Source organism: Gymnoscopelus microlampas (genome assembly GCF_963454915.1).
Source record: "Gymnoscopelus microlampas genome assembly, chromosome: 6".
Classification (NCBI taxonomy): Eukaryota; Metazoa; Chordata; class Actinopteri; order Myctophiformes; family Myctophidae; genus Gymnoscopelus; species Gymnoscopelus microlampas.
In genome coordinates this window covers 45,186,974-45,206,126 of record NC_139943.1, presented here as the reverse complement: position 1 = coordinate 45,206,126, position 19,153 = coordinate 45,186,974, and the positions used below count along the sequence as shown (strand labels likewise).

At 42.6% G+C, this 19,153-nt stretch overlaps 1 protein-coding gene across 1 annotated transcript in view; it reads left to right on the top strand.

Annotated features, from left to right (window-relative positions):
- Positions 1–19,153, top strand: part of LOC311047176 (voltage-dependent calcium channel subunit alpha-2/delta-1) — a gene marked incomplete at both ends in the record, with an annotated part of 149,172 nt that overhangs the window by 81,411 nt on the left and 48,608 nt on the right. The window contains 10 exons of the mRNA XM_084059815.1: positions 2,255–2,305; positions 2,437–2,536; positions 10,561–10,719; positions 11,696–11,800; positions 14,227–14,305; positions 15,207–15,256; positions 15,364–15,453; positions 15,639–15,713; positions 15,974–16,054; positions 18,754–18,828. Coding sequence (XP_083915941.1) covers positions 2,255–2,305; positions 2,437–2,536; positions 10,561–10,719; positions 11,696–11,800; positions 14,227–14,305; positions 15,207–15,256; positions 15,364–15,453; positions 15,639–15,713; positions 15,974–16,054; positions 18,754–18,828 — 865 coding nt within the window. The remainder of the gene's footprint in view (positions 1–2,254; positions 2,306–2,436; positions 2,537–10,560; positions 10,720–11,695; positions 11,801–14,226; positions 14,306–15,206; positions 15,257–15,363; positions 15,454–15,638; positions 15,714–15,973; positions 16,055–18,753; positions 18,829–19,153) is intronic.

Here is a 19,153-nt window from a genome sequence, read left to right as displayed (position 1 = left end):
AGGGAAGTGACAGTGACAGTTCTTAGTGTATGTTGAAATAATGTGAAATGCATGTGATTTATTTTCTGTATGGGACTCTCAGGAAACTGCATGGCAGCTTGCAGGGATCATTTGAACAGCGCCAATTACCACAGCCTTGTGTCATTCCCTCGTTAAGCCGTTAAGACCGGCAACGCATCTGTGTGTCATTTTTAGATTTCTTTGGCTATTAAAAAAAATAGCAGATATACAAGCTCATAGCGCGGCACCGAGTGCCGCGCTATGAGCTTGTAGATCTGCTATTTATTTTAAAATCTTGGAAAATGTGTGCAAATCTTTGAATTATATATATTTTCTTTTTAAAGCGAACATTTGCAACTCAAATCTTTGCTTCTGGGGATTCTACAAATGTCTTCTAAATCCTTACAGTTTTTTGAAAAAACGTATACATTATATGAGTGGTTCTCAAACCTTTTTATGTCAAGGACCCCCAAAATGATATGTATTTGGCCGCGGACCCCCATCTGAAAACATTTTGTTCCAGGGACCCCCCAGAAGCAAAGATTTGAGTCAAATTGAGTAAAAAATAAACATATTCAAATATTTGCACAAAAAGTTCAAGATTTGTCAAAAATAGTAGATCTACAAGTTCAGCGTGGCCCTCTGTGCCATGCTATGAGCTTGTAGATCTGCTATTTTTGAATAGCCAAAGTATAAAATAATGGTTTAAGTGGTTACACAGATGCGTTCCTGGTTTTAATGGGTTAATAATGAGACCCTGTCCCACAGTACCCTTTATTCCACATCACACACATCTCAGCACTTGCTGGTGAAGTTCAAACAATTCATATAGAACAACGCCAATGTGCAATACTATATCAATCAAACTAACAAGCTAAGCTCTTAGTATACCTCTCCGTGGAAGGCTCTGAGTGATATATCGTGCCGACAGACACCCAAACAGCTCCCGTACAAATGACCCTGACTGTGCATCAATCAGCTTTGTTGCAAAAGAGGACGCGTTTGACTAAAAATGTCTTTGTCTTCCCCCTCTCTCCTTTCCGGGTACTAAATCAAAGTAATATGTGTAATGTCCGCGGGTGAAAGATTGCGCCGGTGACATCACAGCGGTCATCTTCCCCTAGATTCTGAATTAATGACAACGACGGACGGTGATTTATATGATGAACGTGAGCAAAAAAGCCTACATGGGCGTCGGAGCCATTATATGAGGGTGGGACAAGTCCCACCCACTTTTTAAAGTGTTTAATTAAAACCCCCCCACCCCCTACTTTACCATGGTCAGAGCACTGTCAGCACACATTACACATGAACACCAAAGCCACTAGAAATAATATTGAAAAAAACTAAGCTAGGTTTTATGTTTGCTCCCCCAGACAACATGGAGAGGGCTTTCTTTCTTTCTTTCTTTCTTTCTCTCTTCCTTTCTTTCTTTCTAATAGGAGGAAAGTAACTCCTACTGTATTAATCAGTCGCTAACTAACAGACGAGTCCCTTGTAATGGGCAGGGCTCCACATTTTTTGACAAATACTGTAAAATAGTTTTCACTTGCTTTGATTTCTGTCCCGCAAGCTAGCGAACCATGTGATGCACCGTATTTGAAGTTCAATAATAAATTAAGCGTTGATCCCTTTTGTATAGAGCACCGAAGTCCTAACGTCACTGCCGCTAGAGGGCGCTATCCCCCTGGGTGTTGAAATCCACATAGGGGAATCTTAGATTGCCTCATATAAGAAGAAAAATAAGGGGGATAGCGCCCTCTAGCGGCAGTGACGTCAGACTTCGGTGCTCTATTCACACCAGTGTTGATTTTGACAGCAAATTTTGATTTAGTTTTAGTCATAGTCTTTTGAATACATTTCCATTTAATTTCAGTCTTATTTTAGTCATCTGTAATGTTTTACTGTTAGTCTAGTTTTAGTCGACTAAATCTCATAAGATTTTAGTCGACTAAATCTACAGTTGATTTAGTCGACTAAAAATGTATTTCGGCGATGCCTTGATGGCGTTGTGATGGCTGATTTTACACTTGGTTGCATGCTGAAAATAGCCGATCTACAAGCTCACAACGCGTCGCAGTGCGACGCGTTGTGAGCTTGTAGATCTGCTATTTTCAGAGCGCAACACCCATAGCTTAGTTTTTTTTTTTTTTTTTAGTTTTCGTCAGTGAAAAAAGGTAGTTGACGAACATTTTTCGTCATAGTTTTAGTCGACAAAATCAACACTGATTCACACCAACTGATCTCCCTGCAGGTACATCCAGGGAGCGGCCTCGCCTAAAGACATGCTGATCCTTGTGGACGCGTAAGTTGTCCTGATTGATCCGAAACGATCAAATGTTTTGAATTGATCCTAAATGAGAAATGAGTCAAATCTCAGCAGAAGCTAACCGAATCTGCGGTGGCAATGTTTTTGTGTTGTTATTTTCTCGGCAGGAGTGGCAGTGTGTCTGGCCTGACCCTCAAGCTGATCAGGACCTCTGTCAGCGAGATGCTGGAAACTCTGTCGGACGATGACTATGTGAACGTGGTCTATGTGAGTGTTTTGTATTGGGTTTTTTTCTGATTTGATGTGGGTGAAAGCCACATGTACTTGGCAAGCAAGTGTGTGGCTGAGGGGTTCACTGTAAGAGATGCTCCTGAGAATGACCGATTTACAATGCGCACACACACACACACACACACACACACACACACACACACACACACACACACACACACACACACACACACACACACACACACACGTGGCACATCCACACACCTATGAAAACCCCCCCACACACACACACACACACACACACACACACACACTGTACGCACACGGGCAGGGCAGGGAGTTGGATGAGAAGTAATGAAATATGGATTTCTCCTGGGTTTACCACTCTGAAACAGGTCTGTAATGAAATCCCCATCGCTCTATTTGGTGTACAGGATTAAAACTCTGCACTACATGCCCCTACTCCGACCTAACAGGTCCCGTTTTCTGTGTGTGTGTGTGTGTGTGTGTGTGTGTGTGTGTGTGTGTGTGTGTGTGTGTGTGTGTGTGTGTGTGTGTGTGTGTGTGTGTGTGTGTGTGTGTGTGTGTGTGTGTGTGTGTGTGTTTGTGCGCGTGTGTGCGTGTCTACGTCCATGTGTGTGTGTGTGTGTGTACCAATCTTCCAAAAGCGATTAAAAGTGCCTCCGTGAACTGTTGCCACCTCTTTACCCCCCCCCAACTCCACTGCCTGGTCAGTAAAGTCGGGGAAACACACATTCATCACCACCACCACCCCTACCCCACCCCCCATGACCTGTCCACTCACACCCCCCCCCACACACACACACACACACACACACACACACACACCTGCCTGCCCATGTTCACCTCCACTGACCTCCCCCATGTTAACCTCCGCTCATGGGGATTCTTCTCTATCAACACATGCAGTTAGAGGGTTTAAAATGCAAATTGTATTAATTAATTCATTAATGGATTAATTCATAATCCCCCCCCCCCCCCCATAAACTGATTGTAGGTCCATTATTACATTATCTGTGGTTTCCTCGAGAAGAAAAAAGTTCCATCGCGACCCACTGTTCTCTAGTTATTGGCTGTTGAATATAGCCAAATATGGCGATGTAAACAAGAGAGCCGAGAAAAAGGCTTTTTTTTCTCCAAATCCAATAACCTGGTATTGGATGGGGCTTTTTTTTGCAATTAAGTCATTTCCTGTTTCAATGCGTCACTGAATGTCAAATGTTGACTCATGTGTTAGCGAAGAGCGCCATCTAGCGTAAAAATAGAAAAAACGGAAAAACACGTCAAACACGTCTTTGGCGGTCTGGGCTTTGGAAAAAAACACATCTAAAACACATCAATGGCGGAGAATGAGTTAAATGCAGGGCACTCTCTACTGACTGGGCTGGACGAAATTGGCAACCAACCTGAAAATGTGTTTTGAGATTGGAGAGATTGGGCGACCCCTGTTACTGAAAAAAAACCACTCTATAGCGATGACAAGAAAATAATATATATTTTGTAAACATCCTATATTAAAATTTCCTAATGGATAGGAGGGTGGGATCGGTCGGTGGACCGTGGCACGGCCCCCATTTTCGAAACAAGCTTACGATGTCGGCTAGTAGATCTGCCTATTTTCACTATTCAGCATACGACAAGGTATGTAGACGTCTTTACTGTGCAGATGTGCCATACCAACACACTCCATGGTGATTCTACGGGCATCAGTTCCGAATCTGCTGTCGGCTGTGCTTGTGATTAAAAACAGAGAGAGAGAGAGACCCAACGGGTTTGCGTGTGGCCGAGATGGCCGTCTGTGGAGGTGTTTATGGAGAGAGAGAAGGAGAGAGAGGGAGAGAGATCTTTATAGAGATTGGAGATGTCTTCCATCTCTTTCAGCACAGAGCCGGAACGTTCAGGCTCTCTGTTGTTCTCCTCCCTGCGGACTCTTTGTCTCTCACACAATGTATTCTGTTACACGCTGGAGTTCTGATCCAGCCTGGATGTCCAATTATTACAGCCTGTTGGGAGCTGAGCGTGTGTGTGTGTGTGTGTGTGTGTGTGTGTGTGTTTGTGTGCGTGTGTGTTTGTGTGTCTGTGTGTGTTTGTGTACACGCTCGTGTGGGCGTGGTGAGTCAGACAGAGATTGAAAGATATTAGCTCAGAGGGAGTTTAAATTGGCTCAATTTTGATGTGCTTTTCTCAAGTTCAAAGTCGTTGTCAGCCTGACATGTGACACCATGATGGGCTGAGAGGAGCACAAAGGAGAGCACGTTTGGGGCGTGGTGGACTCGCAGATGTGTTGCAGAGGGAGGCATGCAGGGTGTGGGAAGCATTGAGAATGTTGGTGGGGGGGGGTGTACAGTATAGGCTACTGCAACTACACCTATCGTCCATGGAGCCCTATCAGGGTTGCCAGATCTGCTAATTATGATTTCCCCGCAAGATTTTATTTGAAAATAGCCGATCTACAAGCTCACAACGCGTCGCATCACAACGCGTCGCATCGCGACGCGTTGTGAGCTTGTAGATCTGCTATTTTCAAATAGCTGATGTATATGTTAAAGGGCTCGTGTGTCCCATAGTTGCTTTTTTTGGGCTGGTTTTCCTAGAGCTGGTTGCTTGTTTCTCTCATAGAATCTGGCAACACTGATCCCTATTCTTAACCAGAAATATTTATTTGTACGACAATGACAAATAATGGCTTAACAAACATACATCAATAAAAAATGAGTGTGCAATATCACAAACCTACTGTATGCACATATTTTGAGGGAGAGAAATAGACACCCTGTTAATGAAAACTTAAAACAAATTTGGCATCCAGTTTTGGCCCAGCTGGCATTTTTTGGCAAAATAGAGAGTAAACTAACTAGTAACTACGCTACCGCAAGTGTCCATGTTGTCTGAGGAGAGCAAACATAAAACCAACAGATAACAGACCAGTAAATCTTCTCTACAGTGACAATCAAAGTTAGGCTCCCTCCTCATCTTTTCATTATTTTGGTAATTATTTTTGGTATTATTGCATTTTTTTTTGTGAAACTTTATCTACCTGGCACATCCAAGCGTAGACAGCGGCACGTTTGTGTTTGTGTGCGAGTTCTATGTGAGAATATGCATGCAACCTGGGTGCAGAGTGCATTGACAGATGCACTGAAAACATGCTACTGCCACTGGAAGGGTCTAAACTAGTGGTTCTCAACCAGTGGTCCGGGGACCACCAGTGGTCCTTGAGGGGGTTCCAGGGGGTCCCCAGCCAAATTAATAGTTAGGAACCAAATTGACCCTTATGTGTCTGTAACTCTGAGAGTGTACAAACGGATCCAAATGGACCCGTTTGTACACTCTCAGAGTTAAATGAACACTAATGATGATGATACAGTGTGGATTGGGACCCCCAAGAAATCAAAATGGTTGAGTCCCTGGCATATCTTTTCAAATGGGGGTCCGTGGGCTAATATGTGTCTATAAAGGTTGAAAACCACTGGTCTAAACTAAACATGTTTGGGCATGGTGGTGGACTGGCAGAGGGAGAAGATGATTGGTTGTGGTGGACTGGCAGAGGGGGGACATGGTGGGCTGGCAGAGGGGGGACATGATTGGACGTGGTGGAATGGCAGAGAGAGGACATGATTGGACGTGGTGGAATGGCAGAGGGAGGACATTAGGTAAGACACCTTGGAATGACTTTGAGCTGTTTTATTGTCTTCCTCTTGCTCTGTGCCGATCAATCAGGGAACCCTAAATCAACAGTATAGTCAATACGTTCCCTACCTTCTCAACTACAGTCTCTCTTTCTCTGTATGTCTCGCCCCCCCCTGACACACACACACACACACACACACACACACACACACACACACACACACACACACACACACACACACACACACACACACACACACACACACACATAAACTGATGTGCAGCTCTATGTCCAGTCCTGAGGGTGTTATAACCTGACACCAAATCATTAATCTCCCATATTACCCATAAATCCTCGCTCATTAACTTTAGCCCAGAGACCAAGTTGGCATTTGGTCTCTGAGGATGGTCACTCACTCACGGACACACACAGCACATCCTCTTCTCAACAGCTGTGGTAGGTCAAAAGAATGCTGATGGCTATTAACCAACCTCGCCCACACCCCCCCCTCCCTCCCCTCGACACCTTGCTCTCTCTCTGTCAGTCTCACTATCTCTCACTCTCTCTCGCTCTATCCCTCCGTCTGTCTCTGTCTTTTCTCAGCTGTCTGTTTCTCTGCCTCCCTCTCCTTCTCTGTCTCAGTATTTCCATCTGTCTGCCGACTCTGTCGCTCTCTTTCCTTCATTCGTTTTCTCTGACCATCTGCCTCCCTCCCTCCCTCTTCGTCTCCCAAGTTTGCAATTCTTTTTTTTCCTCTACCCCCCGTTCAATATGCTTTATTGGCATGCCTGTTAAGAACAGAACAGAATTAGTGCGTGTGTTGTGCGCTCATTTGTGTGTGCGCGCGTGCAGTACTGTGTGTGTGGCTGGGGATTGGAGGGTCTGGGTTCTCTCTCTCTCTCTCTCTCTCTCTCTCTCTCTCTCTCTCTCTCTCTCTCTCTCTCTCTCTCTCTCTCTCTCTCTCTCTCTCTCTCTCTCTCTCTCTCTCTCTCTCTCTCTCTCTCTCTCTCTCTCTCTCTCTCTCTCTCTCTCTCTCTCTCTCTCTCTCTCACCCAGTGCTTTACATAGATTGTGCATTACATTCACCCATTCACACACACATTCATTCATACACCGATGGAGGAGGGAACCATGCAAGGCACCAACCTGCTCATCGGGAGCAATTAGGGGTTCAGCTCAAGGACACTTCGACACTTACTCTGGGGGAGTCCCCCAGCCCGGGATCGAACTGGGAACCTTGCGGTTTCCTGTTCACTCTACCCGGCCAATCTACCCCTCACTCTACCACTCTCCCCCTGAGCCACTGCCGCTCGATGGCTGGGAGAGTTTAGTCCACTGGGGATTAGGGTTTGAGATTAGCCTACTCTCTCGTATGTCACCGCTAATCCAATCCCTGTGCCCCCCGATGCACACACACACACATACACAGATTGTGGGGAAAAAAACGCAGATACTTTGCATAAAGAATGTGTTCACGTTTGCCTGTTCTCTGGCTGACCAAACATTGTTGACGGCATCTCTCGAAAGAAAGCGCTGAAAATATATTTCTCCTCTCTCACTGAGATATGCCTTGTTATGGCAGTTTCTCACATAAATATTGTAGTTTTTTTTGCTAAGTGTGCGTCGGATATTTAGTTTTGGGGAATTGAATATTTTCTAAATCCAATGTTCTCCGCAAGCCACTCCTCACTGCTCCGCTCCCCAGCTTCCTACACTACTCCTTCTCACCTCCTTCCTCTCAACTCCTTTTAATAGATGATGTGATAACAGAGCACCGTCTGCTCTGCGTGCACAATTATCTGCTCTATGCTGTGTGTGTGTGTGTGTGTGTGTGTGTGTGTGTGTGTGTGTGTGTGTGTGTGTGTGTGTGTGTGTGTGTGTGTGTGTGTGTGTGTGTGTGTGTATTACTATACTTGTGAGGACCAAACGTCCCCACAAGTATATGAGGAATAGATCTTGTGATGACCATTTTCTTGGGCCTCACAAGATAAATTGTTATTTTATGGTTGAAAAAAGATTTTTTAGAGATATGTTTACAATTAAAAAAAGATTCAGGTTAGCATTAGGATGAGACCTTTAGAGGTTAGGTTTAGGGGGTTGGGGTTAGATTTTCCCCTATTTCATACTTAGTTGTGCGGCGATGGCACACACCGGAAAATAGCAGATCTACAAGCTCACAACGTGTCGCAGCGCGACACGTTGTGAGCTTGTAGATCTGCTATTTTCCGGCTTTAGACTTGCGGTTAAAATGCCCCAAAAAAAAAACACAAATCAATCATAAAATCGGCTTCCTAAAATGCTGAAGTCCTCACAAGTATAGTAATACAAACTTGTGTGTGTGTGTGTGCGTGCGTGCGTGCGTGCGTATGTGCGTTCTGTCTCTTTGATTCAGTCCCTTTAGTCAGACTAGACTCATGGTGATATTGCCTTCCAGTCCAGTAGAGACGTGCATGTCTGCAACTGTCATTCAGCACCAAGCTTCAAGGCTGCCCGTCCCATTTGAAAAGTGCACGCGCACGCACGCACACACTTTCTTTCTTTCTTCCTCTCGCTCTCTCGCTCTCTCTCTCTTTCTCTCTCTCGCGCGCGCGCTCTCTCTCTCTCTTAGTTACTATGTGTATAATTATGTGTATGAGAGATAGAGACCCCCCCCTCTCTCTCTCTCTCATACATATATATATATACACACTGTCTGGTCTCTGCTTCTCTTTTCGCCTCCCCTGCTTGTCTCTGTAGATCAGTGTTGCACGCCTCCCGATTGGCTGTCTCGCAGAGACGCATTGATTGGTTGAGATCGATGGGGTGCGGTATTGTTTTAGAAGAGTTTCTGCCACACAATGCAACGCTGCTTTACTGCTCTGCTGCTCCCTTCAAAGCCTTCATATGGCATCATTACGCAGTCAAATGCTCAGCGTTAGTAACTCTGAGAGTGTACAAATGCAGCTCAATGGCTTCGTAATGGTCCATTTCGGTTACATTCATAAACTCTCGGAGTTATGAATAAAAATGGAGTTGCTATTGTATTGTATTTATTGTATTGTATTGTATTGTATTGTACTTTTACTTTACTGGAGTATTTCTAATCGTCTATACTTTTACTTCTACTCCACTACATCTCAGAGGCAAATATTGTACTTTTACTCCACTACAATTATTTGAAAACTTTAGTTACTAGTTACTTTGCAGATATAAATGATTACATTATAAAACATATATTAACCACTTTAGCCCTATTGTATACCTAGGCTATTTGAAAATAGCAGATCTACAAGCTCACAACGCGGCGCGATGCGACGCGTTGTGAGCTTGTAGATCTGCTATTTTCAAACATTTTAGTACTTTTACTTTTGGTACTTTAAGTACATTTTGATACCAATACTTTCGTACTTTTACTCAAGTAAATTTTGAATTCCGGACTTTTACTTGTAACAGAGTACTTCTACAGTACATTGCAGTATCGATACTTTTACCTAAGTAAAACATGTGAGTACTTTTTCCACCATTGTATTGTATTGTATTGTATTATGTTGTATGGTATTCTATTCTATTTAATCTCAAATCTACTTTCTATCCTATTTCTATATTCTTCTTCAGTTCTTTTCTACTGTACTGTCTGTAATCCAACCTTACTAATTACCTAACATTACTGGCTCTCATTATTTTCATGGCAGCCATCGGTTCTTTTGTTCCTGTCCCCGCCTGTTGACATACATGTCACACACTCTGCCAATCCAACAAGAACAATGTGGTCATTCCAACGTCTCAACAATGAATAGATTGGCCATCTGTTGACTCGGAACCCAACTCAATAGCCGGGGGGGGGGTGAGGTGTGTGGATGGTAATATTGACAGGTAGCGTTTTGGTTTGTGTGTGTGTGTGTGTGTGTGTGTGTGCGCGCGCGTGCGCGGCAGGGTGGAAATGATGCTCTTGCTTCTAATAAGATTGTAGCTGCTGAAACTGGTTTTCTTATAGAGGAATCTTGTTTCCATGGGTACCGAATCATTGAGCTCCAAGGATGCAGAGCAATTAGAGGGACTTGATGAATGTGTCTGTTTACCGCCTCATGATAATAGCCAAGGCCAGGTGTGTGTGTGTGTGTGTGTGTGTGTGTGTGTGTGTGTGTGTGTGTGTGTGTGTGTGTGTGTGTGTGTGTGTGTGTGTGTGTGTGTGTGTGTGTGTGTGTGTGTGTGTGTGTGTGTGTGTGTGTGTGTGTGTGTGTGTGTTGAAGCCTGTGCATAATGCATATTAGCACAAAGCATATCCATACATTTGTTTGCGTTGTTCTCTGGGTTTTGCATACTGTAACCTTGCACGTGATGTGTGTGAGCGATCTTTGCACACAGCACACACACCTGTGGGAATAATTTGTGGGGTTTGCAACTTCTGGCCTCTGCTTTCCCCCCTCAGTTCAACACCATTGTGAACAACACGGCGTGTTTCGACCGTCTGGTCCAAGCCAACGTGAGGAACAAGAAGATGCTGAAAGATGGCGTGCAGAACATCTCGGCCAAAGGAATCACCAACTACACCAAAGGCTTTGAGTTTGCTTTTGAGCAGCTGTCGGTGGTAAGTTACGTCATTGCACTCCCGAAATGTTAAAAAAAAAACGCTGAGAGGGACAAAACAACTCATGAATGGAGGTTAACCTGTGAAAGGCAACCAAAGGCAAAGCGTTATCTTACACTGCCCTCTGCTGGTCAAAGGTGTTATCTCTACACCTCCTCTTCATGTCAGCATTTGTAATATAAATGTAAATGGACTGAGGCTGTACTCAGAGACTTAGTTCACTTGGTGCATTTTATGTGTGCTAAGTGCAATGTGGTTGGATGATACTTTATCTTGACAATGGCATGTTGACTGTCAAAATGAGCAATATTTCTCAATTTAGGTTCTCAAACCTTTCCATGTCAAGGACCCCCAAAATGATATGTAATTGGCCGCGGACCTCCATCTCAAAATATGTTGTTCTAGGGACCCCCAGAAGCAAAGATCTGAGTTAAAAATGTTCGCTTTAAAAAAAGAATATATATATATATATATACACTGTATTCAATGATTTGCACACATTTTCACAAAAGAAAAAATGGGGGGAAAAAAAGCAGATCTACAAGCTCATAGCGCGGCACTCGGTGCCGCACTATGAGCTTGTAGATCTGCTATTTTTGAATAGCCAAAGAAATCTAAAATGACAGATGCGTCAAAAAAAAAGAAGTAATAGTATTTAGTTTTTTCTTTAAAACCTTAAAAAAGTGAGTTTAGAATCGATTTATTGATGGTAACATGCTCTGAAAATGCATGCGGCCCACCCACCTGAGTACTTAACATGACAACCAATAGGCTACCGTGTTAAGTGGTCAGTTGGGTGGGCCATGAACACTGTGTGGGCCCTGATCCAGAAAAGGTTGAGAACCACCAGTCATGGTAAATAATACAGATTACATTGTGTTGAAATAAACTTAACATAATCTAGGTAAAAAAGAAAAGAGAGAAAAAAAAAGAATTACAGGATGAATCAGTAACACGACTTATTGTCTTTGAGCAGACCAACGTGAGCAGAGCCAACTGCAACAAAATCATCATGTTGTTCACTGATGGAGGAGAGGAGAGAGCTCAGGCCATACTGGAGAAATACAACGAAGAGAAAAAGGTAGGTCAGACACACACACACACACACACACACACACACACACACACACAGTAGAGAAGATTGTTTGCTTTTATATGGCTGGATGCGCTCCTGTCTTGGTTTTTATTCGACTCAGCTTTTCAGAGCTCCCTTTGGGTTTCACTTCCGCTTTGCACATCCTCTTTACCTAACAGTTTACACAGATGGGAGGCAGATGAGCTTTGTTACTCTGCACACTGGGAGAGACAAAAGACATCTCATACGCGCTGTATACAGTATGACACACATCCGCGTGCATCCCACAGGCGCGTACCCACATACGAGGGCTCATTTATTTGCATAGTTGGTACTGTATGTGTACAGTGTTTTACCAATGGCATTAATTCAAAATGTAAGTAGAAGGAAACATGCACACCACTAGGAGTGCACAAGTTAATTGAACTGATCGATTTAATTGGTTACAAAACCGATTTTAATGAAATATACATATATTTTTTAAATATCAATCTACAAGCTCACAAAATTGAGAATGCCATATCTTATATTAAAATTGGCTAATGGGACGGTGGACGGGCACATCGCTATGACTCAGATATAACCATAAACAAACCCAATACGCCCATATATAGGCAGGACTACGGCCAAGTCACTATGACTCAGACTAACAATAAACAAACCTGATACACCCATAGGCAGGACCACGCCACGGCCTTGACACTTTGACATATTGGTCGGATTGTTGCAGCTCTACACAATACTTGCTTTGTCTCTGTTAGTAGCAGGTAATCAAATCTCCCAATTCCAAAGAAAGTGAGAAGGACCTTTAATGAGAAAGGACATTGTGAAATGTTGATCTCTCAATGACAAATGCAAACCATGCCTCTCTAGAAGCACCTGCATGCATTTGATCAAAAGTTCACATCAAGGCTACAACATGCACTTAGGGCTGCTTTCAGTATGTCCCTCATTTCTACCATGTTCCATCTGTGACCATTCTGCAGTGCCTACTAGAGAAAGGAGTGTTTCAACAGTGCTGAAACTAAGGTTCAACTGTTTTTTATTCAAAACAGAACAAAGGTGGTCGGGTACTTTATTTATTTCTACAGTTTTACTATTCTATAATTCCATCTAACTTACTGTAACTCTTATCAGTCTCAAAGACGTTTGACAGGCTAGTGTGCTAACAAAGAGCCTGTCTTGTCCTGCAGCGTCATTAGGGAATTATAGGACATTATAACATTCAGATTGCAAACTTTCTGTAAACCTTTAACTGAATATCAGTATGTAATCATTACTGATAAGGCTGGGTATCGTTGGGTTCTTTATTTAAATACAGATACCAAAACTTTACATTTTTGGATACTTTTTATGAAACAAAGGACACAATTTAATTCACCAGGTTATTTTTATTTATTTGAATTCTTAACCACTTAAACCGGGTCCCCTAGAGGTCTACACTTGGTCCCATCCACTTTTCCCTCTACACCAAATCTCTTTGCCGTTAGCCGATCTACAAGCTCAGTTGTGAATTGTTGCAGAATCTTTGCCCATTACGATGTGCCCAGAATAGGGACACTACGGTTCATGTGGTTAACTTCTCCATATTGGTGACAGGGAATGGATCCCAGGCTGAATCAAAAGCAGTTTGTGAGAGTGGTGAAGTCCTCTCTCCTCAAAGGGACAGAATTGTCCCGGTCCAGTTGCTGCTCCGCCTGTCTCTCTCCCATGATAAAAACCAAACGGTCTTGAAGTGGTAGCAACAATGAATGTTTGAAGGAAGCTTTTTATAAAAAAAAAAAACGTTTTCACATTTGAAAATGACGTGTATGTCACATACTGTAGTACAGTATGTTATTGTGATGAAATTCTACTTTACTTACAGTACAGATCAATATTTGAGGAGAGCAAAGCATATTTTATTAACCAAAATTAACAACAGATGCCTTGTTTTTTTTTTACTTTAAAGGTGTGGGTGTGTGTGTGTGTGTGTGTGTGTGTGTGTGTGTGTGTGTGTGTGTGTGTGTGTGTGTGTGTGTGTGTGTGTGTGTGCGCGTGTGTGTGTGTGTGTGTGTGTGTGTGTGTGTGTGTGTGTGTGTGTGTGTGTGTGTGTGTGTGTGTGTGTGTGTGTGTGTGTGTGTGTGTGTGTGTGTGTGTGTGTGTGTGTGTGTGATTAAGGAGTATCTTTTCTCAACAATCATTGTTTCATGCTAAGTGTCTCTGCATCAATGCATATTATGTCTGGCATAAAACAAATTCCTTCTATGCAAATATTTGCAATAAAGTTCTTTTGAGTTGTGAGAATAATTTACACAGCACTTTTTTCTTCTCTTTTTTTCTTTTTTTAGCTAAGTTACAAAGTGCTGAGTATGACTTTCTAACACTGCCTCTGGACAACTCTGTATTAAATGCTGCTGTTTGAGCTGTCTGGATGTTCTATTGTGTTTCAGGTCAGAATATTCACCTTCTCTGTAGGCCAGCACAACTACGACAAAGGACCCATCCAGTGGATGGCTTGTGCCAACAAAGGTACGGCACAACACCACAGCTGAAAGTATCAATCTAAAACAAGCAAACAAACAAACAAACAATTAAATGACTTCCCCCTGTAGCTACGGTCTACACACTGGAATAATCAGGGTTCTCAACTCAAGTCCTGAGCATTGGGCTTTGTTTCTATTGCTTCAGGTAGTCCATTAAACCCACAGAGTGTTTTGTTGTTGTTTAGTTGTCATCATTTATTCTTAAGCAGACAGCTAGAATGAGAACCAGCAGTCCTCTGGAGTCTCAGGGGTGAGACTGCAGTATACACATGATGGCTGTCTGCACTTGCTTTGTTTGACTGTGTAGGCCTGCTGTGCTTTGACACTGTTGTGTAGTACAGTGGTTCTCAACAGTGTTCATTTCGTCGACTAAAACTATGACGAAAAATGTTCGTCGACTACCTTCTTTCACTGAAGAAAACTACATAAAAACAAAATAAAAACTAACCTATGATGACTAAAACTTCGTGTTAGGGAGGGACTAGTGGAGAAGAGATCCAGTAGAAGTAAAAGACAAGTCATGCTGAAAATAGCAGATCTACAAGCTCACAAGCTGTAGATCTGCTCTAAAAGCTGTGAGTTTGTAGATCTGCTATTTTCAGCATGCAACCAAGTGTAAAATCAGCCATTACGACGCCATCAAGGCCCGCCAAAATACATTTTAGTCAACTAAAATCTTATGATATTTAGTCGACTAAAACTAAATTAAACAGTAAATCATTTCAGATGACTAAAATATGACAAAAACTAAATGGAATTTTATTCAAAAGACTATGACTAAAACTAAATCAAAATTTGCTGTCAAAATCAACACTGGTTCTCAACCATTTGCCCCTGCATACCACTTTTGCACTGTGAATAACAATCTAATCTATTCACCCTTCCAGGTTACTTCTACGAGATTCCCTCAATCGGAGCCATTAGAATAAACACACAGGTGACTGGGATGCATGGCTCTATTACATTTTAAGGTGAAGGTGTAAGTATGAACGGCTCCAAGAATCATTCACGTCTTGTATGTCTGTGGGATTGTGTGTGATTCAGGAGTACCTGGATGTGCTGGGAAGACCCATGGTCCTGGCAGACCAGCAGGCCAAACAGGTCCAGTGGACTAACGTCTACCTGGATGCTCTGGTATGTCATCAGGCTCAACAATCAGGGGTGGACAAAGTACTCAACCCCTGTACTTTAGTCAAAGTATAGATACTCAACTACAAGTGAAAGTTGCTCTGTCAAATATGTACTTGAGTTAAAAAATAAAAAATAAAACGTATTAAAAAGTATTTTTGTCTCTCTTTCTCTCTCTCTGTCATCATCAGGAACTGGGTCTGGTCATCACAGGAACTCTACCTGTCTTCAACAAGACCAAGAGCAAAGATGACAGGAAGGGAGAGGTATTTATTTTTAGAAATATACTCTATATATTTATAGAAATATTATACAGCAGTTAATTTCAGGTTAAGAGCATAATAAGAAAATAGTATGTTCTTAAATGTTGTATCTCTCTCTCTCTCTCTCTCTGTCTGTCTGTCTGTCTGTCTGTCTCTCTCTCTCTCTCTCTCTCTCTCTCTCTCTCTCTCTCTCTCTCTCTCTCTCTCTCTCTCTCTCTCTCTCTCTCTCTCTCTCTCTCTCTCTCTCTCTTTCTCTCTCTCAGTACCAGAACCAGCTGATTCTGGGTGTAATGGGGATTGATGTGTCTTTGAATGACATTAAGAAACTCACACCACGCTTCACAGTGAGTGTCTCACACACACACACACACACACACACACACACACACACACACACACACACACACACACACACACACACACACACACACACACACACACACACACACACACACACACACACACACTTACAAATAAAAAAGATCCCAAAACACATCTATCTCACCATATTCAGACAGCCCCATGTTCAATGGTGCAGTCCTTGTTCTCTCCCTGCGGAGCTGTTAGTGAGTGAGGGCGTTACGTCACATGTGTTTTGATGTCTGCATCACCAACCAAACAGTCCCACTTGTGCACTGGTTGCACACACCAAGGCCTTCTTGAATTCCACATTGTACCTTGTTTTTGTCAACAAAACATTTGCCCAAAATTGCAGATCTATGACGTGTTGTGAGCTTGTAGATGAGCTTTTTTTGGCTAAGAGATTTGGGGTAGGCAGAACAAAATTACAGTACAGAGACGACTCTGGTCCAGTTTACCTAGTCTAGAGTGTTTAAGTGGTTAACAGTATATATGAGCTGTTTGAACTTGTAAGATGTATGTCATTGATTGATTCCCCAAAATAAGGAAAGTGTGTTTCCAAATAAGGGACGATTCTGTATCTCCAGGGAACGTTGGCAACCCTTATACGGGGTGTGCCTTTGAGACTGTTGCACATACAGTAGTGCATAATCACAATTTCACAGCCCTCTCACTATTTTGTTTTATTCTGTCATTTATTATTATGTTTTATTGATTTTTCCATTATTCAGAAAACATTCAACACAACACCACACAACCTCACAATCAGAGAAAAAGAACAGGAAAAAACAACCAATGCAGAATAAAAAACAAAATAGAAAAATAAAACCAAAAACGACACATCTGTTGAACATCCTACACCATGCTGGGTCTGCTATCACCACATCACAACAAAGATAACCAGTAACCACCACAGCTGGACCTCAGCGTCTCATGTGCTTTATATAAAGGCTGAATGGCACATACAGTACATTCACATTTACATAGTGAAGAAAAGCTTTCCACATTTTGGTTAAATTAGCTGTGAAGTGATACTGGATCCAGTTCAAGCTCAGTTCCTAACATGGTGTGCATTTCATACAGTACAGCAACCCCATATTTTAGCAATTTGGCACCATTCAGGTGATAAATGTGCTTGGTGTAATATTTTGAGTTGCAATGCCCTGGTTTGATTACAGATTGTTATCTTTTTGTATTGTTCAAGGTATCCTCAGCCATATCTTCTGAATCTCTATGCCTGTCCCAGCTCCAGTAGACCAACGGCACAATAATTCCTCATAGTGTTGTATAAAACGCTGATTGATGTATCTCCTGGGGAACAAAACTTTTTTTTTTTTATATTAGTGAGATTAAAAAGGAAGTATTCTTCTTAATATATGATCTTATCTGAAAGAAAAGAACAAGGTCATTCCTGGGCACATCATATTTCTGTACTGTCTGGGATCAAAGGTCATAATGACTCCATCCTCAAAGAGATCCACTTAGGAAGAGATACCCTTTGAATCCCATTGTTTGAAACCTGAATCGAAGACACTTGGTATAAAACAGGATTATTAATAACTGAAGTAAAGCGGATATTAACAAGTCGTCCTACGATATCTTGTACTGCCCTCCAGGCTTAATTGTTATTGGGTTCCTACAACAATCTTTGACTGATTTCAGATGTCATAAAAAAAGGCATATTAGGGAGAGGACACTGGTCATCAAGTCTACAATATCCAGTTCATTTCAGGAGGTATTATTATTGTGAACCTATTCCTTCACATGTTATTGCAAAAGGACTGAGGTCTGGAAGATCCATACCACCCACTTCACTGGGAAGTTGTAACCACTTCAACCCATATACTGTACTTCATTGACTGCCCCCCCCCCCCCCCCCCCCCCCCGCCCCCCCCCCTTTACCCTACTTTTTTCCCTCTACACCAAATCCCTTAATCGGAAATAGCCGATTTACAAGCTCACAATGCGTTGTGTTGTGACACGTTGTGAGCTTGTAGATGGGCTATTTTCCTTGACTGTTCGCCTCAGAATGGACACACTAGGGTTGATGTGGTTAAATAGATGTGTTTATTCACACCAAATGAAAGAGCCAAACCAGCAATTTATTTGACAAAATGATTTTAAATGTGAATAAATTGGTAATCAGTGCCTTTTGGATGAAGCAAATGAGGGAGAATTTTTAGAAGTGAAACTCTGCCCAACCACGGCGAGAGTTCCAGCTGGATTTGATCAAATGATGGATTAAAATTGGCTTTGAACAGTTGATGGAACACCTGTTCTCTTCTATTCAGGGAAACACCTTAAAGGAGAGATCCGGACCCACATATATATATATTGTGTCTGCCTATAATCATTCACCAACATACCTGATGCAGTTGACTTTTTCATAGAAGCCCCTGTGCTCCATTCTGCAGACCCCTTCCACAGCTAGAATGGAGCCTAGAGCATAAATCTAATTCGGCTATTTTCGTCGCTCCAAACTTTTTTTTTTGTTTCACGAATCCTCTGTATGTAGTGTCCTGGCACTCACACATGCACTGTTTGTCACTTATGAGGGGAGGACGGAGCGTTACACGCGAAATCTCGCGAGAGTTCACGCATTAGAGCCGTTCTGTACGAACGGCAGCTCATGAGCGACAAAATATATAATCGTTTTCCTCCTTTGTTCTTCTCTTCTCTTCAGATTGGCCCTAATGGATACTACTTTGCCATCGATCCCAATGGCTACGTGCTGCTCCATCCCAATCTCCAGCCAAAGGTATGCCATGTGCAATCTCTCAATACATCTTTGTATTGAAACCTGATGGGCGTCTGCCAAACGGGCACATGCCGCTTATCTGCTCTGGTGGGCAGTGTAGCCCGTATTATCATTCCATTTGATAAATAACGTGCAGGCTAGCAGATGGTGTGGTTGCATTTCAAACTTTTCCATGTGCCGTCACCTCATCAATCTTGGTATTGAGGGCTCATTCCCCAGTTAAAGAGTGTGATTTGAAATCATCAGCGGTCTTATGTCGGCCAAGTGGGTCGAGATAATGATGGTTATGTAGGCTTTGGCAGCATGCTGGAATATATGTTTTAGA